The 22767-nt window shown below is 45.9% G+C and overlaps 1 protein-coding gene across 1 annotated transcript; it reads left to right on the top strand.

Moving 5' to 3' along the window:
- The first annotated feature begins 1516 nt into the window (after positions 1 to 1516).
- On the top strand, positions 1517 to 12647 carry LOC144105090 (uncharacterized). The gene is made up of 4 exons (XM_077638280.1): positions 1517 to 1714; positions 3949 to 4081; positions 10203 to 10325; positions 12451 to 12647. The coding sequence occupies exons 1-4, from the start codon at positions 1608 to 1610 to the stop codon at positions 12505 to 12507; spliced, it is 420 nt and encodes a 139-aa protein (XP_077494406.1). The 5' UTR covers positions 1517 to 1607; the 3' UTR covers positions 12508 to 12647.
- The last annotated feature ends 10120 nt before the right edge of the window (positions 12648 to 22767 follow it).

Genomic DNA, 22767 nt, shown 5'->3' with positions numbered 1-22767 from the left:
TCATGACTAATTTATTGTAAGCAGGTGCACGCTAAATAAGACCTACTGCACGCAAGTATGCACAAGCAAAGAAAAATATCTCGAAGCAGTTCGTGTTAAGCGTAGATAGAGTGTTATCTTTGTTGTTGTGATGTTTTTCTTTTTTAGTTTGGCTAGCTAGCATAAGGCATTTACACTTGCTCTTAGTTTTCCATCTATAGCGCAAAGTTTACATTTAACTTCAGTTAAATAACTAGCACTCATTAATTCGGGTCGATAACTAGCACAGCTCATTTGCACTGAACCTAAGCTTTCGAAAGGTATATGACTCGATAATGCAAAGGGCGGTTTGATTGCGTACAGTTCTTAATGTTATATAATAGGGATCGCTAACTAATTCAGAACATTTCATTCATCCTAAGCTTTTCAACGGTATATGACTTGATAGTCTAGCTCAAAGTTTGGTTTTATACAAAATTAACTAATTAACGTAAAATAATGCGGATCGCTAACTAGAAAAATGCAATTACACCTGACTTAAGCTTTCCAACGCTATATGACTCGATGCTGCAGCACAAATTTGGGTTTTAATTGTAATTTACTAAATATCAATTAATTTAGCCCAGCAATTGGTGAAAATAAGTGTATAAGTAGCCAATCATCCAAGCTCATGGTTGATCACGTGATATATACTATGCTTAGACAGATTGCTTGACAGTAGCGTAATAGAGTAAGTCCCGCTTCGACCTTCTCTGATATTGAAGTTCAAAGCACCAGCCTGGGTCGTTTTCCAAAGTTTTACCGCGGTGGCAGAGTTCACGCCCTAAAAAAAACACAGACAAAGTCAGAGGCAGTACTAGATTAGGTGCACAAAGTAGAACACCGTATCATGTGACTTAAAAGTGTCTGCAGTACAGAACTCGCCTGAAAGCTTTGTTTACGTCAGTATTACCCATTCAAACAGTACTAAGAAGAAACTAATCTCTTCATAAACGTTACTTTGGGCATTCTCAATGTTTTTCTCGCAAATTTTCAAATATTTTGTGCACTCCTGGAGCGCAAAGAGAGAGAAGTGGTAGAAGAAAGGCAGAGAGGTTAACCAGTAAAATATTCCGGTTGGCCACCCTGCACTGGGGGAGAGGGATGAGGGGGGCGTAAAAGAATAAAAGCAGCAGAGAAATGCGGTCCTAAGCAAGCACGACAGGCAGTGAAACAATCACTGTAAGTCACAGGCCGCCGGAGCTGTAGCCTGCACACCTTGAGGGCTGCCGACTGCTGCGACCTGAGTGGAACAGATCGAGGGCCCTCCATCACAAGGCAGCGCAGACGTTTTAGTGCCAAGAAAGGCTGCTTGCCGTTGAGGCTGATAATGTTGATGACAACGCAGACCTGGCCCAAAAACTCGCGCTTCGCTCACTGCTGCGGTCGGCCGGCGGGCGCCAAGGAGAAAAAGCGTGTCGTGCGCAGAGCTCGCAGCCGCCGCGCGAGGAGAATCGAGGAGGAAAGCGCGGCACGGAGGACAGTGTCGCTACGTTCAAATTATCAAGGGGCTTTACCGTGGCTAGGGTGGCTAGAACTTTTTGAGGTGTGCAAAGCAGCTGCCGGAAGCTGCCCCCCAAGACGCACCGATGCCGCGCGGGGGCGCTGAAGACAGCGGCGCCGTCAGAGCGAGCCAGCGGAGCATTGCGCGCAGCAAGAAAGCATCGCTCGGGCTGATTGTTGCTTTCCGAAGCAGGTAAAGTTAAGGTGCATGGACCACTAGATGCGTTATTTCTGCCGCGAGATTTGAGAATGCCACAAAGAGCAAAAGACAAAAAACAAAGCGCTGGTGTTTCATGCATCAAGTCAAGTTTTACTGCTTATAACAAGGGTTCACTTTTTTTTAAGGAGTAAATCGAAAGGAAGACGAAAGGAAAGGAAAAACCGTGAAGCCATGCGTTCTTAGCGGGCTTATCATGCTGTTGTGTATCTATCAGCAACGAAGGAAACGCGAACAAGGAAACTGAGACAGCAACACCAAAGCGCGAACATATTAGCTCCAGGATTTGAACTACAAGCCAGGTTGAAAAACATTTCTGAACAAGAGTCTTCACTCCTTCGAAATTAAAATAGTAGGCACTAGTATTTAGCTCCTCCTGGCTAAGAGTGGCGTATCTTGCAGTCCGTGGTTCAATTGTCTTGTTCGCGTTTCATTTCTTGCTGATAGTACGTGGATGAACAACTGAAAATAAGTGTTCTTCCAGAAACGCGTCTTTTTCTTAATGTGCTGTTTTACTGTGGAAGTGCTCTCGTCACAATTCTATGCTTCATGAGCTGCACTTCTTGGGAGCGTTTCTTTGAAAAGGGAGTTCTCGTTTGCTCAGATTGCAACGCATGTAAAAACTCACCGCCGCGGAAAATTAATCCGGAGCTCTCCACTACGTTTTTACTATTGCTTTTCGGCCTCGGTACGTAAAAACCCACTAAATATTTCACTGTACGAACGTGTATGCGACACAATGTAGTCTTGACATACATTGGTCTAATGAGCAGAAGAAAAGCATGCAACACTTTCCGAATCTGTTAACCATTTTCCACACACCATCGCGAAGCCATTTTCATCTTCAGCGGCCTCCCAAAAGCAAAGCACAGCGCCAAAATCACGCAATTAAAAGCGGTCCGCGCTTTCCACCGTGCATGATCACCGACCGCGCGACGGCGCCTTAAGCATCAGCGCCCCTGGCGGCATCGGTGGGCAGCGGTGCCACTTCCGGCAATGGAAACGTGCCGCGCTTTTCACACCTGAAACGTTCTGTGGCCGTACCGCCACCCTGTGGCTGCGCCGCCACGCTGTCACGTGGTTGTCCACATGGTGCGGAGCAGCTGGTCACGTGATGCGGTGCAGCTGCTGCAGCCGGCGGCGCGCCGCGCCAGCGAAACCGTGCTGCAACAGTTGTGCGCATGCGCCGTGTCAAGTGGGACGAAGATGAAGGAACGCTCCGTGAAACGGAGCTACGAAAGACTCTCTTTGCAGTGCAGCTGAGCAAGTTCCACTCTGCCAGCTGTAGCTATCACGTCACTCCAGGTTTAACCAGAGCTAAGCTACCGCTAATTTTGCTGATAAAGCCAAAAGTTTTGCAGTCGCATGCTGCTCGTGTTGTACTCGCGCTGTGCTCTTTCTCCTGAGGCGCTGATGTGAACCTTCCAATATAAGGCTCAGTTTCGCCTATTTAACTCGTCTTGCTCATGTCCATGCAAGTCTTTCTTCTAGAATCGTTTCCAGCTCTAAGTCTTTGAGGTCTCTCTCAATACCTTTGAGGCCATAATACGCAAACCAAGTTGGTTTAAAACGTTCTGTGCAGGCCTTACCTTGCCTTTTGGTACAGTAATTACAATTTAATATAGACAGAAATGTCTACTTCACATAGCATAAAAAACCATACTACAGCGTTGGTTTCAATAAAAGATATGTTGTGAATACCTCTAGCATCTTCGTGTATGTTGTGAATACCTCTAGCATCTTCGTGTATTAATACAGCAGTTGGAGCCATTGCTTCTAGTGCCTTGAATGTCGTTGTTCGAGTCCTATGTTTCTTTATTTCTGTTATGCTCACATGTATAGAGCAGTGTCTTGATATAAATTTACTCAGTGAAATGAGTACGTTTCTAGGTTTGCTTGTTCACGACTACCCCTCAGTTCTCAATGAAGTAATAGGCTTCAGGGAGTCGCTACACGCGTTCCTAGTAAGAAAGATACAGGGACAAAACAACGTGCATAAACTGGAGAAAACACTCCTGATAACTCTACTACCATTTAGAACTAATGTAACACTAAGACTTAAAGCCTCTCTTCAAATGATCACAATCAATCACAGTTTTGCAGCACATTTTTTCAAAGACCAGCATCAACTTCTTTGTTATCGTTATCTGTATTCCGGAGTAATTGTGGATGAACTTACGTTGATGGTTGACAATTAATTTTTCTTTCAGAGGGAAGGGTAAGAAGTGTTGGGACGTCGCATCGAATGGTTACAACATGAGCAGCCAGTACCCTGGAAATCAAGAGATTATCGAAAAGATCTGCGGAAAAAAATTTCCAAACAAAAATGTGGAAGCAAACGTGGTAAGGACCATTTTACAAGGGAAGAAAATTACCAACTACCCCTAAATCTTTAAACAAACAAATGGAGATCAGAAAGTGCCCGCATTACTTCAAGAATAATGAGCAGTATGAAGCTTGGATCTGAAGTTAAAGTTGAGGTAGTGAGTGTCTTTTTTAGTTATGAGGACGAGGTGAACACTCATGTATTAAAGTGCGCAGTGGATTTCAGGCTACGGGACTAAGCGGGTACCTTTACAGCCATATGGGTTAAGGGCACGCTTACCGTTTCTGCGGCGCCGTTGGCGTTACAGGAGAGGCAACTAGGGTGCGAGACGATCAGCACTTTGTATGGATAACGTCGCGAACGAATGTTGCGCGGCTCGCGTCTCTGCGTGAAAGGGAGGACACCTTCGTGCTGTGGCGAATGACCCCTTCGCTAGCGCGAACAGCTGTCGCTCATTCTCGCGTTGCCCAGCCTTCGTAATCGGCGGTGACGTTTTTTTTTGATGATTACGTTAAAGCTTTTCAAAATTTTATATATTAGCTTCGCGACATGATCAGAGTTCTGTTTGAAGACCAGCAGTACATTCGTTGACAAAGAGATTACTATAGCATCTGAGAACTGGCAGATGTCGAATATCTTTTCTCGAGTTTGACTAGTGAACGTCTGTTTATAAAAATGGCACTACAAATGACGAGGGTCCAGCGCTAGCTGGCTATGGAAATAATTGCAAGTCACGCATGTCTGCTATTGCCACTGACTGTCACTAAATTAATACAAATGGCTCCACAAGCATATACACGGTTGGACGCTTGGACGCATTCATGGCTAAGCAAATGTGTACTAACCATCACTATGTCATCCAGGGCACGTGGATGATAATAATAATTGGTTTTTGGAGAAAGGAAATGGCACAGTATCTGTCTCAAATATCGTTGGACACCTGAACCGCGCCGTAAGCGAAGGGGGAAAGGAGAAAATGAAAGAAGAAATGAAGAAAGAGGTGCCGTAGTGGAGGGCTCCGGGATAAATTCGACCACCTGGGGATCTTTAACGTGCACTGTCATCGAACAGCACACGGGCGCCTTAGCGTTTTTCCTCCATAAAAACGCAGCCGCGGGCCGAATTCAGTTTCCAGATGTAGCCGCGATGGAGAGTGTAAACAGGGACACAGTGGTCATGCCCCGAGCTGGTAGCTTTTTTCGTATGTATTTAATTGGATACATAGGGCTAGCAGCGACGGCTTGGAGATAGAGCATCCGCCTCGCCTGCATTAGGACAATGATTCGAATCCAGGTTCGGCCGTAACTTTCCGGCAGATAAAAAAGAATCCAAATGTCGATGGAACTGAAAAAGCAGGCTTGGGTGTTGGCGTGATCCCTGCGACCACTGCCGACAGCTATCCCGCTCAAAACAACAGGGTTTGGGAAATCTGGCGTTGTACTTGGCCACAAGCCCTATATGAACACAGCAATTAAACCACGACCCTCAGCCCCTAGTGGCTCCACACGAAATGACCAAGGCCTGTGACGCTGCCGAAAGTGCTAAGATTCCTGGTTCCGGACAAGCTGCTAATGGACACTGAATCTGGCAGCGTTTAACGCCAGGAACATACCCAGTGAGGCTATCCTGCTGTGCTGTTCCAGTAACTAGCAGATATTAAATGGGAGGCCTTAGAACTTAGTCAGGTTTGGAGAGGGGGTGCATATACAGTGCCAAAGGGAACGCATGTATTATGCTATCATGATTTAGCGAACACACGAGAACTAGGTGAGGAATTCCGGGTCAAGAGGGATATAGTTGACAACTTAGAGCAATTTTATAGTACTAACAGGAGGGTGTTAATTTTAGTAATTAGGGTTTAATACGTGCTACAAACGGAGTGTGGTACAAGCCTTCGCGCCTGCATCCTCTCATGTTTAGCGGATAGTTGAAAGCTGCTATGAAGACGCAATCTCTCTGCGTACTCTGATTACTCAATGCCTCATGACCTAGAGCTTACCAAAATCTTGGATATGCGCTAACATTTCGTAAGCCTTTAAAAAAGGGATTGTCAAAGACTTGAAAATTACAGACCAATCAGCATAGAGTCCGTTCTGTACAAGGTACTTTCTAAAGTAATTTTCAATACAATCAGGGAATCCACTGGCTTCAATAAACGAAGGGCCAACACTGACTTTCGGCAATAGACCATTTTCACACTATAAATCGCTTGATACATAAATGCGCTATATGTAACCAAAACCATATATACCTCCTTCATAGGTTAAGAGAAAGCATTTGATTGGGTCCAAGCTCAGCAGTGAGCAGGCATAACAGAACTAGGCTTTAGAAGGGGAATACGTAAAAGAGCAGGAAAATATCTAACAGATGCGCAGCCCCCATAGTCCTCAATATAGAAAGTAATAAAACCTCAGTAATGCAAAGTATCGGGCCGGGAGACAATGACTCTAGTATACATTCACGACGTGTTTAGAGGAGGTCAGTGACTTGGATTAGAAACAGTTGCGGATAAGAGTTAATGAAGAATACCTTACGACGACATTACTTTGCTATGCTACCCAGGGTATGAATTTCAGATCATGATCAATGAGCAAATTCAGGCAAAGGAGAACTCTGGGTCCAGAAACTGACGTGCAGAGAACTGAAGTAACTTTCAGGAGGGTCGGAAGGAAACAGCAGTTTGCGATAGATAGGGAGGGGATGGAAGTGGTAAGGGAATACATCTACTAAGGGCTGATAGTGACCGCAGATCCGGATCACGAGAGTAACATAAGGTGAATAACCAACATGGGGCGGAATGCATTTGGCAGTTACACGGAAGTCATGAATGGCAGCTTATCAGTAATCTTCGAGAAGAATGTATATAAAAGATATATCTTACGTGTACTCACCTATAGAGCAGAAACGTGGAGGCTAAAGAAATGAATTTACCTAAATTGTCGGATACGCTGCAAGGTATGAAAAAAAAAAGATAGGTTCAGGGTTGTAAGGCAAGCGGAGTGGGTCAGGGAGCAAACGCGAGTTAATCACATCCTAGTCGAAATCAAGATGATAAAATGAGCTTCGGCAAGTCATGTAATGAGAAGGCAAGATAACAAATGGTTGATAAGGGTAATGGAATGGATTCAAAGCGGCGGCAGAAAGACGGTGACCGGATGAGCGTGGGAGTTTGCGGTGATGAAGTGGTCGCACCTGGCAGAGGAGATGGTTAATTGCAGACTAATGAGAGAGGTTTTTCTCCTGCAGTAGCATTGTCGGCACGATGATGATGATTACGATACAGAATTGTCTCTCTTTTCGCTTGGAAATGGGACAGGGGGATGTGACAACAACTTTAACGTGATCCTGAGGAAATTCTGCTAATGCAATTAGCGCTCGAAAAAGATAATTTTCAAGAAAGCGCTAGAATAACCAAGTTCTTACGGCGCAGCAGTTGCGAATAGGCCAGCGTCGTCGATAGCCCGTCGCGTATAGTAAAGTTCCTTAGAAGGTTCGGCGAGTAAAAATTTAGTGTTGAGACAGCGTGACCGAAATATAAAAAGAAAAGCATGCAAACACTAGGCTGCATAACGCGCTAACCGCATTCATAGTTGAGGTGCATGAGCACACTGACTAGATTTTTGCCTGTTCTTATGTTATCTGGGACGTCATCTGTGCTGGAATCAAAGCTACGCATCTTCGCCATCCCATCCCATGTTCAACCTTTCTTTTTCTCCACCACGTCTGATAAGAGACGAGCTTGCCGGCTCTGCGAGCTCCCCTCTGCTCCAAGCTTTCACCCACACTCTCCCTCGCGTAGAGCAGGGCACAGCCTCCCCTTGGTTTATACATCCCGGTAATCGGCATCGTGATCAAAGGATACCGACTGTTGCGCCTTGGAAGTTTAGGTGGTAGGGTGGGTGGTCTGGTCTGGGATTCGAGCGCCTCATCGCGGTGAGTGCCAGAAGTTGCTGCGCTGAGGCAGCCCCGCTGCGTTGCCCTTAGGCCGCACCGCAGGTCCGGACAAAGCGTTTGAAATGCACGCTAACCAGCAGTACGCGCCCGTAGACGCGCGCTGAAAAACCGTCCCCTCGCCTTTTCGCACCTCACCCGCGTCCGAGAATGTTAGAGAGGAATGGTTGAATGGCCGCGCCTGAGGAGATGAACTGGCATAAATAATATAGGTAGCAATGAACATTGTTACCCGTCGTAGGTTGCGAGAGGTGTCCGATGTATAGCTCTTGCTGTAAAAAGAAAAAGAAAAACGCCACGTGCGTACCTGGAATGAGCACATCGCAGTGTTGCGGTCGCTTGCGTAGAGTTTTTAGGTGCCTTTTCTTTTTCATAATGCAAGAAGCCTGATTAAATTTTTATCACAAATGCTCTCTGCGGGTATTATGAAAGCAAATTAGCTTATTTTGCAATGAGAAACTACTCCTAATTAATTTGGCCGGTACATGCACAGATGGATACCAAGCGTCTCGGTAATCACTAACTTCAGTCAAAGACGAATACAACATATGAGCTCGACTTATTAGATTCCGCTATTCTTATCCTCGTACAAGCCCGTTATGTAGAGGGTAAGGTAGATATTTAGACGGGGACTAACTAGGAATAAACTCATTAGAATTTTTTTTTTAATTATACGGGGCATGCTGTTGCCGAGGGAAGGATTAGAAAGATAAACATGCTTTATTAGGCAGGCTTATCTCTCCCTTTGAAGGCTATTCAGTTCTCTTTACAAGATTTAAACACGACAGCGTGCATGCCTATTAACTCGTCTTCCCGCCTGGCAGCGGAACGCGCCTCTTCCCCTATCAGTGCGGTCGATACTATCAGAGGCTTCAATTCACTGGGCACTCTCTGCCTGGTGGTGGGTGACATTTTCCTCAATATATCTCTTGCGTTACTTCTTGGCTAAAATGAGTGAAGCGTAATGGTTGCGCACCGTTAATATGAACTCTTTTTTCGATAGAATTTAAGTGTTAGATTGTTCTCGATATTTAATAACAGTCGTTTTGGGCGTACTTTTGCGTCGCACCATGCCTTTAGTTTGCCTAAATTAAATAGTAGAAGAATAAATATCCTAGACAACAGGGTTTTGTGATTCTCAAATATGTATACGCATTGCAGAGCGTATGACCGCACAGCGGGAAGCATAGAGTTGAATTCCAGTAAAACGCTTAGTACAAATTAGTTTGCATGCATCAATTCTGGCGACGAAATGCTACCACTCGTTGCTAACCACTCAATTTTTTTTGCGTAAACAACATGATGACTTCGTAGTCGGGTAAAGGTGTTTGCATAGTTGCTCGTACCACCCTAAATCCCAAAGAATGGCACAATCAGCCATCATGAAAAAGTTGAAGCACAAGTGGCTGACTTTGTGAAATATAATTACTGAGCCGGCCGCATAACGCAAAATGTGGCACAGTTACAATGTGCAGGTTTTCACATCGTATGCAGCAATGAAAGCAGTGCTAGAAGAAGCACACTCTCACAAAAAACTGCGCCTTTTTAATACACACAGTTGTGTACACTTCGCTAATGGCGCCTCAAAGAGAATATAGACAGTGCGGCTGTCGCAACTTTCAGCAGGCGCTAAATGTTAAGACTAACAATGTTCCATCCTGTCTACATAATGTGGTGCCAGTATGAAACTAATCAAGTAGATGTACAACTATTGCAGAACGGACTTTATAGGAGGGAGGGGGGGGGGCGAAAGCAGAAAACATCCGTACAGTGAATTTTATGGACATCCCTAGGTAAAATATTACGGAAATGCGTTTTTTTAGAGAAAAATTTCTGCCTCTGAGCTGGATACTGTAAAATTTATTCCTTAAATGCCCAAGCAGCGAGCGGCAGCTAATAATTTCTCAGTAGCCGTGTTACTAACAAAGCTCCAACTGAGGAAATAATTCCCGTGGTTATCTGAGGTCCAACAAAGCAGAAAAGAAATATTATTCCGTCGTTGAGATTTCAATGAGCGCTCTCAGCTCCTATACTTTTCTACAAAGATACACTTGCCTTATATCCAGCACCCAGGATAATTTACTTTGACGCCCTTTTGACATGAATACTCCAGATACGTGAGATGAAAATCGAAATAAATAGGCCTAGGGAAGTTCACAGCCTTTAAGAAATCCACAACTTTTCCAGATTTTCCCGAAGGACAACGAGTGTAAACTGAGATGCCTGCACAAGGAAAGGAAAGGAAGATATACCAGAACACACTGGTTGGACGTGGATACACCTGATTTCACACGTTGTGGACGCAAAAAGGTAATTGGCACTAATGCAACGCCGTCCAATGCCCGTAGTTTTAAGCCCAACTGCACTCAATAGAATCTATAGGAGGCGCCTTTACATTCGAACTAGGTGCACGTTAAAAAAAGCTTTAAGAAGAATTCGTAAGCAATTTTCGGTATTGTTGATGTTGGTGTCACTAGAGATATCAAAGCAATCTCAATTTCTTTTGGAAATACTTTGTGCGTATAGATAGCCACGTGTTTTCTGGCGTGGTACTATTCACTAAAAAACGTTGTATGAATCTTTATCTAAAAAAATGGCCTGTTTAAGCGCGTTTGACTAGTATTCATTAGAGCATTATTGTCATGTATCTTACCCGCATTACACATGATTAGGATGTGTCTAGATTTTACTGGAGTTGTAACCGTCCATTCCGGATCTTCTGCATTCTGAGAACCGCGAATGTAAACTGACATATCTTCCCAAAGCAAATCAGTCTGCGCAAATGTGATTCTGGTTTTAAATTTGGGTGATGATTGGCCGCCTGGAACCGTTGAAAGCAGCTCTCAATGCACCGAAAACATTGCCTTAAATTTTGAAAACGTCTGACCAAGTCTATAATTCGGCAGCCCTCGCGAACTTTGCTCATTAACGCGTTAGCATTAGAAGGGTCTGTGCAGGCGAATACGCTGGCCGTCTGTCGGGTGTAGCCGGCCATCTGGCAGCGCGCCTATAGAAGAGAAGGAGAGATAAGAGAGGGAGGGTGAGACAAAGTAAATCAAGGAGAGAGGAGGACGAAGGGGAGAGAAAGAAAGTTGCAAAGCAGCAAAAGCGGACAGGAGGGGCAAACAAGCCAAAGTAGTCTAGGAGAGGAGGTAGATGGAAAGAGAAGCGACGGGGTGAGGAAGAGCAACATGACAATGAAAGAAAAAGCTTCAGAGGAAATATGCGTCAGCTCTTCAATCATAGGCAACCCCGGAACCTACAACAAGCATAAGTAGTTATGTAAGCGAACTTAACCAGCACTGCACAGCGGGTCCAACAAATATTAGGTTGGGGCAGACTAATGCTGACGCATTCAACCGACCCATCGTGGTCTTCTAAGAGTTTTAGTTCTAGTCCGTAACATGCTGGTGGTTTAAGCCCGCCAAGTAATATTCCGTTCCCCTGGCAATCAATTCAATGACAATTAAATCTTAAGTGGTAAAACGAAAAATCAGGATATCCCCATAGGATGATGAATGCGCAAAAAAAGATTCATCCTGTGCCCCGTCTCCTGGGCAATGCATTTGTACGTCTTTTGCATTGTTGCAAGTGTCATTACTTAAAAAAAGACACTAAAGGGAACATGACGTATTTTTCAGCGCACATTCTGCTTCCAGGAAACCTGCATAAAAAGTTCCATCGAGAACATGAGCTCTATTTAGCGTTTATTTGCAAATCCTTCGAAAGAAATAGGAAAATGACGTTGTGCTCAGTGAATAAATGAAATGCGAAAATCAACTGCGACCTACGGGGCTCTCGAATATTTCGAAGCAGTGCATTCTTTCAAAATAAAGACTTCCTTAAACGCTATTATGACATTGAAGCTGTAGGGAGGACATTCAAAAACACTCTAAATATCTTGCCCTTCGAAAGGATGTTTGTGTCGGCCACGGTCGCGCCTACCGTGATGGCATTACGGTACTCTGCTTATGGAGGGCCAAGAACTGCGGTGCGTTTCGTTTAGACACGTTTGAGAATAAGCAGCTTTTATGTAGAAATTATTTTAGCGCAATTGCAGAACACGTACCACTGCAGCATGCCCAAATTGAAAGCTGAATAGATGTATCTTTACTCGAAGTTTGCGGGAATACATGACCGCAGTTGGCAAATGACAAGGTTATCCAGAGAGATTTTTGAGAGGCCTTTGCCCTGCAGTGGGCGCAGTCAGGCTGATGATGATGACTTAAATGAAAGTTGTGGTTTGACCTTTGCAGAAGGAGCTCGTACGAATTGCGAAGGTGCGCACTCTTGCGCAATTCAGAGGGTTTTCGTAATGCTGTCTCATAAAGAATTCATCCATTCATCATCCATCTATCCATTATTAGTAGTTGAAACACACTGTGCCATTTATTTGTTGTAGGTGACTAATGAGCGCAATGCTCTTCTTTTTCAGGCATGTATAAAAGGGCGCTGCGTGCGTACATGGAGACTGGGACCGGACGGCGAGTGAGAAAAGACATCCAGTCCTGGAATGATCAACGTATATACGAAAAACACTTTTGTAAGTATGAAAAAAGAACAGACGACAGACATCTTGAAGCAGCCTTTCATGCGGACCAATAAAAGCTTCCAGATATTTCACAACTGAAATCATCTGCGGTTTTTTATTTTATCGCTGGCTGTCGGAATTTGCACAATGAGGAAGCACTAAGCCTGCGCAAGCACAGAGCAAAAGCTGGGGCGCATACTGTAAAGAACGGTTGTTCATTTTTCATTTCGCATGCATTTGGTTCTCTGGTACTGGTCACGGCTGCTAGGTAACATAGCAGTGGCTTTCAAGCGTCCGTGGGAAGCGACTGCTCCATTATTAGCTAATAGACGACCGGACACCACCATTGGCTGCATATCGCGGCCGATAGCCTCTCTGTGCGGTGACTGGCAAAGGCTAACTTTGAGGTTCTGATGATACGTGACTGGCCGCTTGCGGCTTTATCTGATGCGTCAATCACGCTGATGTCCTTTCAGATTAACTAGAAAGTGGCCATCCATTTCAAATGGTTTGTAATGGAACGCAGCCCCTGTTCTACATTCCTTAGGTGGTCGACAAAAAAAAAAGTCCTTTAACGCCTACGGCACAAAATGTAGCGCTTCCTCAACAATCAGAACTCGATTTTGTTGCAGGAGCTGTCTACGTTGTTATTTGTTTCTGCACTCAACAGCAGTACTGTCAAACCTGGGCACTTGCCCTAGAAAGAGCCGTTCTTTCGAATATTCGATTAGCACGCTCTCAGTGTCAATTAATTGCTCTCCTAAACATAATTTCACTCTAGGTGGGCTCAGAGGTCCTATGGAATGAGTGTTAATGGCAAAAGTAATATAGCAGGCGCCGGCGAAACGAAAAAAGAAACAAATGTGTCTGTAGCAGAATGCACTGAAATGACGCGAAATAATTGAGGAAATCACAGATACTGAGGTTAGTGGTCGGTGCATTCTTTTGTTGGGGCTAGTTGGCATTTCATTTTGTAACTTAAAACAGCGCACACAGAGCTTGAAACTGCAGCTTGGTACATGACTGCAGCGCCCCTTATGTGATCGCTGCGCGACCAACATGACAAGGAGATTGAACAGAGGTGCAAGGTAAAAGGACCAAGAAGGGAATTCGTCGCGAGTCCGCGCCTGGGACGCAGAGCTTGTAGCAGTAATGCTTCGCGAGCAGCCAAGATCTGTTTTCGTAATGCGCAGTTCACTGTAGCTTTGTACAATTATCCTGATTGCAGCGTAATCAGCACAAAAGAAAACCCACGGCCCGATTGTGATAAATTTGTGCTTCAATGAGATGCCAGTTATTGTAATGTAGCTTTGTATTTTTGTCAGCTTTTGTTTCTCAGATTGCGGCCGCTTCTTGAAATTTTTGATTATAAACTAGGAAGACCAAACACCGGGAAGTAGCGAGCAAATATATTTTGAAATAAAAGGATTGGTTGATGCTATTTCTTAAAAGGGAGGTAATATAGTTAAAGTAAACTTATATACCAGCATGAATATTATTGTAGACACCTATCTGTTCGGCGAAAAAAAAAGAACACTTGTGTATGAGAACGCCATGGATTGAAGGAAATGTTTGTTTTTCGTGAAGAATATGTTGTCTTGTGGTTCTCTGTTAGAGGAAAGGATGTTTTTATCTATGCTCCGCCGACAACACAATGCGCAAAACTTCGTTGTGTGTTCTTACAGAAAATTGTTTGAAGAGGTTGAAGATTCAAAATGTTAAAATTTATAACGAATTAACATGAAGGCCTCTAGCTTTACATAGTGTTACGTGACGGCTAGCCGATGACCGAAAAGAGATTACAGATGGTTACAGGATTATTTAATGGCGGACGGCCTGACGCAGGGAGGAGTGCCTGCGCCTTTTCAAGTTCGTCACATTATTCGGGGTCGCCAAGCGATCATCCCGATTGTGAACGAGAAGATCGGCACTGAAGATGAAACGCAGTATATAATGATGGGCGCGAAAAATGTTTGAATATAGAAGTAGGTGAAGGGCATGCCGCCACGGTGGATTAGACAATAGGCTGATGGGCGCTCGCCCACGAATCTTCTGGCCCACAAGTCACCTGGAGCCCTCGGTCGAGACCTACGGACACACCGAACGGCACGGACAGGGGAGGCTGAGTTTTTACTTGTACGTGGCTTCTCGGGTCGGTGAGGTCGTAGGATCTTGTAGCAGCAGCGTCGTCATTTCGTCATGTCGTCTGGTCGGGGCGGGGGACGAGGCTGGGGTGAGCGGCGAGGTCAGTTCTGGTCTGGCGGGCTAGGCACAGCCGGGCGGTGCGGATCTGGTACACACGGCCGACGACCACGGCAGACGCAGGACACGGAAGCTCCGGGACCAGACAAGCTATGAAAGCACCCTGCACCTCATACCAAATCTTACGTGACCGCAAGTGCGCTTTGACGGTTGCACCAAAAGAGAGGAGGATGGGAAGAGTAAACGGCAGCCCACGCCACTGCACAGTTTGTCGTTTTCTAGTCCGTCAGAATATGATCGCACGAACATTGTAAATATGCTTGTTTCTATACGAGGGAGGTTAATGTGTTCAATTTCTGTTCGTGCAGATAAAGCACGGGAGCTTTGGCATGCAGCAGAAGTGAAAGGGAGGGGGAGGGGGCCTTTTTTGCTTTACTGATCGTGCTGACGTTGTTCAAAGCAATATATATAGCCGTATTTTTATTTGAGGAATATTAAACAAAAGCAACTAGGTTTCGGGACATCGCTTTGAAAAGCGAGTGCAACCTATGATAGAGGTATTTTCACCTCGCAGCCTACGGGTAGAACTCCGACATACTTGACCTCGCCTTTCTGCATGGCAACAGCACGTAAGCCTTAACTGCGCAACCATGTTTGAATCTGCCGCGGCTCAAGAGGCACACACAAGCAGTGTCGTGTGTTTTGGCAGAAAACAGTTGTGTTTGAGTGCGGCGTTCCGCCGCCAGACGGTGGATTTCACTGCTCTAATGGTCGTTTCTGCGATTTCTAGTCACCGGCTGTGCTGAGGCAACCGTTTCTGTTCTGAAACACTATTTCCCAATGCGAAAAAATGTCACATTAAGGCAAGCCCACAAAATGACTGAATAAAATGTTTACTATGGCAAAGACAGCAGCAAATGAGGTCCTCACAGGGAGATAAATACTTGAGCTGAACAACTTCTTTAGCCGTTTCATGCTGAAGGAAGCTTGAAGATAATCAGCATCCGGCTAAATTGCTTTAGTTCATTCTTGGAAGTGGTCGAAACAGCCTCTAAGCTTTGACGGACTTCTGACATCAACGAAGAAGATGAAGTTTTACGTGATGGATGTGATTCGCTTTATTTTTCTTAACTGGATGGACCTATAATCTGCCATGCTGGAGAGTATGCTTGCACGTCAGCGTTATCCAGCTGTCTCCCAGCTTCTTGAGGAATCGCCTTGCCCTCAAGTTTGACATGGACTTACACGCTGTGACAAGGGCACGAAAAAACGCAACCCTACAGAAGCCTTTGCTATCGTTTCCCGTACGTACGAGAATGTAAGTAAAGAAGGCTTGATGATAGGCGGGATTTGAAAGGTCAAAACAGCTGCTGATGCGAGACTTGGAAGAAGTGACGTGGAGAGACTCTTTCTGTCACTTCGGTTCTCGATGCAGGAAAATTTGTGCCTGAAAAAATACCAGCAAATATTTTGATGTGTGAATGTCTCCAGTGTGTCGCATTCACATGGATCGCGCACTGTTCGCGCCTTTGAAAAAATACATGGTTTTCGAAACTGGCGATACTCCAGGCCGCCGTGGGTTTGTGGGTTTGGGGGGGGGGGGGGTTTAATGTCCCAAAGCGACTCAGGCTATGAGGGACGCCGTAGTGAAGGGCTCCGGAAATTTCGACCACCTGGGATTCTTTAACGTGCACTGACATCGCACAATACACGGGCCTCTAGAATTTCGCCTACATCGAAATTCGACAGCCGCGGCCGGGATCGAACCCGCGTTTTTTCCGGGCCGTCGTTCAAGTACGCTATTGCAGTGGTCAAACCAAGGAACCGTTTAGTTAGGCCATGACAAGTTTTGACGATAAAAAGGGGTAAATGCTTTTCGTATCTCTGTCACTCATATAACGTCCTCATAGGAACTTTTTCATAGCAGTGTTTAAAATTTCTCCTTGAAATATTTCTTCATTGCTAGCTGAATTGCCTAGATTTCCCTCTTTCGCATTTTTGGCGGTGCAATATCCACCTGGTGGCCTCATTCTTCAGCAAAAAAGACAACACTGTACACCCTTCGTCAGAAGTTCAAAGCCAAGGGGCTTTGCTTCCGAGTCACACCGTGTGGCTCGTAATGAATCTGCAGCGTTCCAACTCGCCTATTGGTAAGATTTCGTCTTGCCCCATCCGATGAAGCATGCAACAGTTGCTACGTCGGCGGTTTCTGCTTGCAAGTTTCGCCATCAATGAGGCGCGCGCCAGACCGAGTGCACCAATCATGGAGGAAGGAAAACTCAGGAGATGCCCAGCCCATACAACACCCTGGGAGAAAAGTGTGAAAGAAATAACGTCTTTTTCACGATGGGGACTATGTGGCTCGTAATGCATCCCCAGCGTTTCAAACCGTAGGATGGTAAGATTTCTAGTCTTGTCCCATCTGGTGGGCAGGAATCCCACGAATACTTCCGAAGCCCCACTACAAGTCTTAGAAGGAAACCCCTGGGCTCTAAACTTCTGGCAAATGGGCTGTACATACTTGTAAAGCTACTGGCTCATTATTTATTTCAAACTCTCGTGGAGCCGCTGGGATTCTGGGTGGAAGAACTAGAGGTTCGGTATATCCTCGAGTTCCTCATTCCATGATTCTTCCAATGAAGGCAATGGCCAATCACTAGGGAGCGCCGTTATATCATAAGAACCTATTCTACATATAAAGTGGTGGTGGAAGTACTGCAGAATTACTTCACCATGGTAGGCGGCGTATCAGAAAAGCAAAACTATAGGTATGTAGAGGAAAAAAAAACAAACCGAAAATCGGTTTCGTTTCAATTTTGTAACATTAAGGATATGGTGTATTCCTTTCGTTGAAGAAATCTAGAAAAGAGCGTGCTCTTGTTTGAAACGGTGCACTTATAACGCGACCGCTGCTCCGAGATGACAAAGTGCACGCCGTGAGAGAACTTTAAGACGCTGTCGAGAGGCGTGAAGGTCAAAGAAAATCACTCATATTTGACGCTTGCACTTTGCGAGCTCACCGCTCTGGTTGCTCTTTCAGGTCGCTAAAAACAAAATGTATGCGATGGGATGCACTTGTTTGGTGTGTGTTGAAAACACGGTTTCCGAATCACGAGCCCGCCAAGCACAAGACAGGAGCGTTCCTTCAAGGAAAAAGCAGTACTAAAAGCGAGGAAGTTTTATTGAAAAAAACGGTATAGATGCGTTGATAAATTATTGACGATCTTCGCAAATCAAGAAAAATATTTCCAGCGTTTTCATGACATTTCATTTCAGAGTACATCTCTTAGAGCCCGTTCGTTGGTTAAGTCGCTTCGCTGCTGTCAGTGTAACCGAGCCAACATTGCCGCGACGAGGATTTGAACCCGTGGCGTCACGAACAGTTCAGCTTCGCTGGCCCCTGCATGAGAGCACTAGGCTATCACCGCAGCCGAGCCCGCCTCATGCTAAACTGCAACACACTCTCGCGCTGTCCATTGCACATCGTCGTTTTCTTCAACTAATACTGCTATCGAACTAATATACAAATTCTCGCGCGCTGTGCATTGTACATAGATGCTTCCATCGACTAATACTGCTATCGAACACATAAAACGCTAAGGCGCCCCTGTTCTGTGCGATGTCAGTGCACGTTAAAGATCCCCAGGTGGTCGAAATTATTCCGGAGCCCTCCACTACGGCACCTCTCTCTTCCTTTCTTCTTTCACTCCCTCCTTTACCCTTCCCTTACGGCGCGGTTCAGGTGTCCAACGATATATGAGACAGATACTGCGCCATTTCCTTTCCCTCCAAAACCAATTATTAATATTATTATTATATACACATTCTCGCTGGCTGTGCATTGCACATCATGGTTTTCATCACCTAATAATGGTATCGAACCAATGTAGACATTCTCGCGCGCTGTGCATTGCACATCAGCTTCGCTCATAACCTGAGTCGCTTTGGGACGTTAAACCTTATAAACCAAGCCAAATAATTGCACACCATTGTCTTCGTAACTAATACTGCTATCGAACTAGTATACACAGTCTCGCGCATTGCGCATTGTACATCGCTGCCTTCATCAACTAATACTGCTATCGAACTAATATACATATTCTAGCGCGCTGTGCATTGCACACCATCGTTTTCTTCAAATAATGCTGCTACCGAACTATTATGCACATTCTGGCGCGCTCTCCATTGCACATCGTTGTCTTCACCCACTAATACTGCTATTGAACTAATATTTTCATTCTCGCGCACTGTGCATTGGACATCGTCGTTTTCTTCAAATAAACTGCTATTGAACTAATATAAACATTCTCGCGCACTGTGGATTGTATATTGTTGTCTTCATAAACTAATACTGCTATTGAACTACTATTTTCATTCTCGCGCACTGTGCATTGAACATCGCCGTTTTCTTCAAATAAACTGCTATTGAACTGATATAAACATTCTCGCGCTCTGTAGATTGTACATCGTTGTTTTGATCAACGAATACTGCTATTGTACTAATATTCTCATTCTCGCGCACTGTGCATTGAACATCGTCGTTTTCTTCAAATAATACTGCTATCGAACTAATATACACAATATCGCGCACTGTGACTTGTACATCGTTGCCTTCATCAACTAATACTGCTATCGAACTAATATACACATTCTCGTGCGCAGTAAATTTTACATCGTTGTCTCCATCAACTAATGCTGCTGTCGAGCTAGTATACACAATCTCGCGTGCTGTGCATTGCACATTATTGTCTCTACAACTAATACTGCTATCGAACTAATACGGGCATTCTTGCGCGCTGTGCATTGTACATCGTTGTCTCCTTCAACTAATGATGGGGTCGAACTAGTATACACAATCTCGCAAGCTGTGCATTGCACATTGCTGTCTTCATCAACTAAGGCTGCTATCGAGCTAATATACACATTCTCGCGCGCTGTGCATTGCACATCATTGTCTTTACAACTAATACTGCTATCAAACTAATATTGTACTAATATTGAACTAATAACTAAAAGCAGCAAAGCAAATTTAAACATTGAACCTAGAGAGGCTGAGAGCACTCGCCTATCTCCGCAGCCGATAAGGCCTCGTGTGAAGCTGCAATACATTCTCCCGCTGTGCATTGCGTATCGTCGCCTTCATCTACTAATGCTATAGCTGCCGAACTGAGCCTACAGAGCCTGAGACACCTCCAGATCTGTGCTCAAATTTCGCATTAGGGATTACCGTAATCGTCCTCAGAATTTTTGAGGTAAACACTTCGTGCATGCACTTAGATTAGGAGCTATTCTTGTGCTGTAGTTTTTGCAGGCCTCGAATGCACGCTGGCTGACATGCTTCGTGAAGAAACATATTCCGAAGCAGGAGGATCTGCTTAGTTTGCTGGTCTTTTATGAAATAACCCTAGAGAGAAATGCAAGTAACGAGGAACTGCAGCAGCTACCAGAGGCTCAAAGCCCCTGTTTAAAGAGGTAACTTCTGAAAGGCGCTAACATCAGAAAATTTGAGAGACGCTTAAGCTCCGCCTATGAGATTGTGACGCGACAGCGTTAATGGGTTCCGTCACCAGTTCGTCTTCCCACGAAGACAGGGACAGTTTCCTCTTTCAAAACAAAATCATTATGTGAAAGACCCCGCAACATACACAGAAAGTCCCGCTTTAACTTTATTCAAGCCGCATGGCGTTGCGGTAGCGTGTCTGACACGCTACTTACGCGTCAGAGTTTCGATTCCCTGACAAATTACTACAATTTCAGCAAAGTTAGTATACCTTGTACAATGATGTAACGGAAAACAGGGAGACAGGTCGCTAACCAGCAGAATACAGCAAGCAGCCAGCCAGCCAGCGCGAGACACTTCAACGTCTTCGAAGACACTTCAGCGCCACCTGAGAACACCAGGTGGCATTACTCCCCCTCCAAAAAAAAAGAAAAACAAAAGCGGGGTTGCAGTATGGGCAGTGGAAAGAGAAAAAAAAACAGCACAAGCACACAAAAATGTACAAGGGAGGTGGGCGAAGGTGTCCCACGCGAAAACTAGCAGAACACTGAGCGTACTATCCATTACCGCGTGAAGTAGGGTTTCATGCGGACAACGTGCACAACCTCAGAGCGGGGTGGACGACGCTGAGGCTGCACAGTCCCGTCAGGAAGAACTTCGTAGGTCACTTCGGTGACGCGGCGCAAAACTCGGTACGGTCCAAAGTAACGGCACATCAGTTTTTCAGACAAGCCTGGGCGGCGTACCGGGGTCCACACCCAAACTTGGTCTCCCGGATGGTATTCGACGTGCCGATGACGGAGGTTGTAGCGGCGTGCATCCGTGCCCTGCTGCCGCTGAATGTGAAGACGGGCAAGTTGACGTGCTTCCTCGGCGCGCTGAGCGAACTGCTCGGCGTCTGGCGTGAGTGGGTGGTCATCAGTGCTGCATGGAAGCATTGCATCCAGCATCGTCTGAACGTCACGAACTTAGACCAGACGAAATGGTGTAAATCGGGTCGTCTCCTGGGTGGCCGTGTTGTAAGCGTATGTGACGTACGGGAGAATCTCGTCCCAGGTTTTGTGCTGCGAGTCTATGTACATTGCGATCATGTCGGCGATCGTTCTGTTGAGTCTCTCTGTGAGCCCGTTCGTCTGTGGGTGATAGGCAGTAGTTTTGCGATGGTTCGTGTGACTGAGCTCGAAAACGTCGCGCATGAGCTGTGCCGTAAACGCCGTACCTCGATCAGTGATTACGTGGGACGGTGCGCCATGACGCAGCACGATTTGTTGCATAAAAAACTGGGCGATCTCAGATGACGTACCGCGCTGCACCGCTTTAGTTTCCGCATACCTTGTTAAATAGTCGGTCGCGACTATGATCCATTTATGACCGGCCGATGACACAGGGAATGGGCCCAGAAGATCGATGCCGACTTGATCAAAAGGCGTCCGAGGGGGTTCAATAGGTTGGAGCAAGCCCGCTGGCTTGAGAGGAGGCGCCTTACGACGTTGGCAATCGCGGCAGCCTCTGACGTAACGCTGGACGGCGTGAGAAAGTTTGGGCCAATAATACGCCTGGCGCACGCGTGCAAGTGTGCGGGCAAAGCCCAAGTGGCCGGAGGTCGGCTCATCGTGACAAGCAAGAAGGATATCGGCGCGGAGATCTGCCGGAACGACGAGGAGGTGCGCTCGGTCAACAGTGCTGGAGTTTTTCTTAAACAAAATGCCGTTCCGGAGACAGAAGGCCGGCAGGTTTCTAGAAAATTGTCGGGGTACGACAGAAGCTCGGCCCTCCAGATAATCAATGATAGGTCGCAGGTCTGGGTCAGCTCGCTGGCGGGTCATTAGGTCTAAGGCGCTGACAACTCCAATAAAACCACTCTCGTCCTCTATGCTATCATCCGCTAACCCGACGGGCGCGCGAGAGAGTGCGTCAGCGTCTTCGTGCGTCTGGCCAGATTTGTGCACAATGGTGTAATCGAATTCTTGGAGGCGGAGGCTCCATCGGGCTAGGCGCCCCGATGGGTCGCGAAGATTTGCAAGCCAGCACAACGAATGGTGGTCGGTAACTACTTTCAACGGGCGGCCGTAGAGGTACGGACGAAATTTCATGGTTGCCCACATAACCGCAAGGCATTCTTTTTCTGTGGTCGAATAGTTTGTTTCAGCGCGAGAAAGCGTGCGGCTTGCATACGCGATGACCCTTTCCACGCCACCTTGGTGTTGGACGAGTACGGCGCCGAGGCCGACGTTGCTCGCGTCGGTGTGGACTTCGGTTTCAGCCTCTTCATCAAAGTGCGCAAGAACAGGGGATGTTAGCAGTCGTCTGCGCAGCTCGGCAAAAGCCTCCTGCTGCTCGGCAGCCCACACGAACTGTGTATCATTGCGCGTGAGGTGGTACAGGGGTGCGGCAATCTTTGAAAAGTCGGCGATGAAGCGGCGGTAATATGCGCACAGACCCAAAAAACGTTGCACACTTTTCTTTGTTGCAGGAACAGGAAAGTTGGCGACGGCAGCAGTTTTCTCGGGGTCGGGCTT

This window comes from Amblyomma americanum, chromosome 9, assembly GCF_052857255.1.
Source record: "Amblyomma americanum isolate KBUSLIRL-KWMA chromosome 9, ASM5285725v1, whole genome shotgun sequence".
NCBI lineage: Eukaryota > Metazoa > Arthropoda > Arachnida > Ixodida > Ixodidae > Amblyomma > Amblyomma americanum.
The sequence above is the reverse complement of the archived record's forward strand: the minus strand, read 5'-3'. Positions and strand labels throughout refer to the sequence as shown.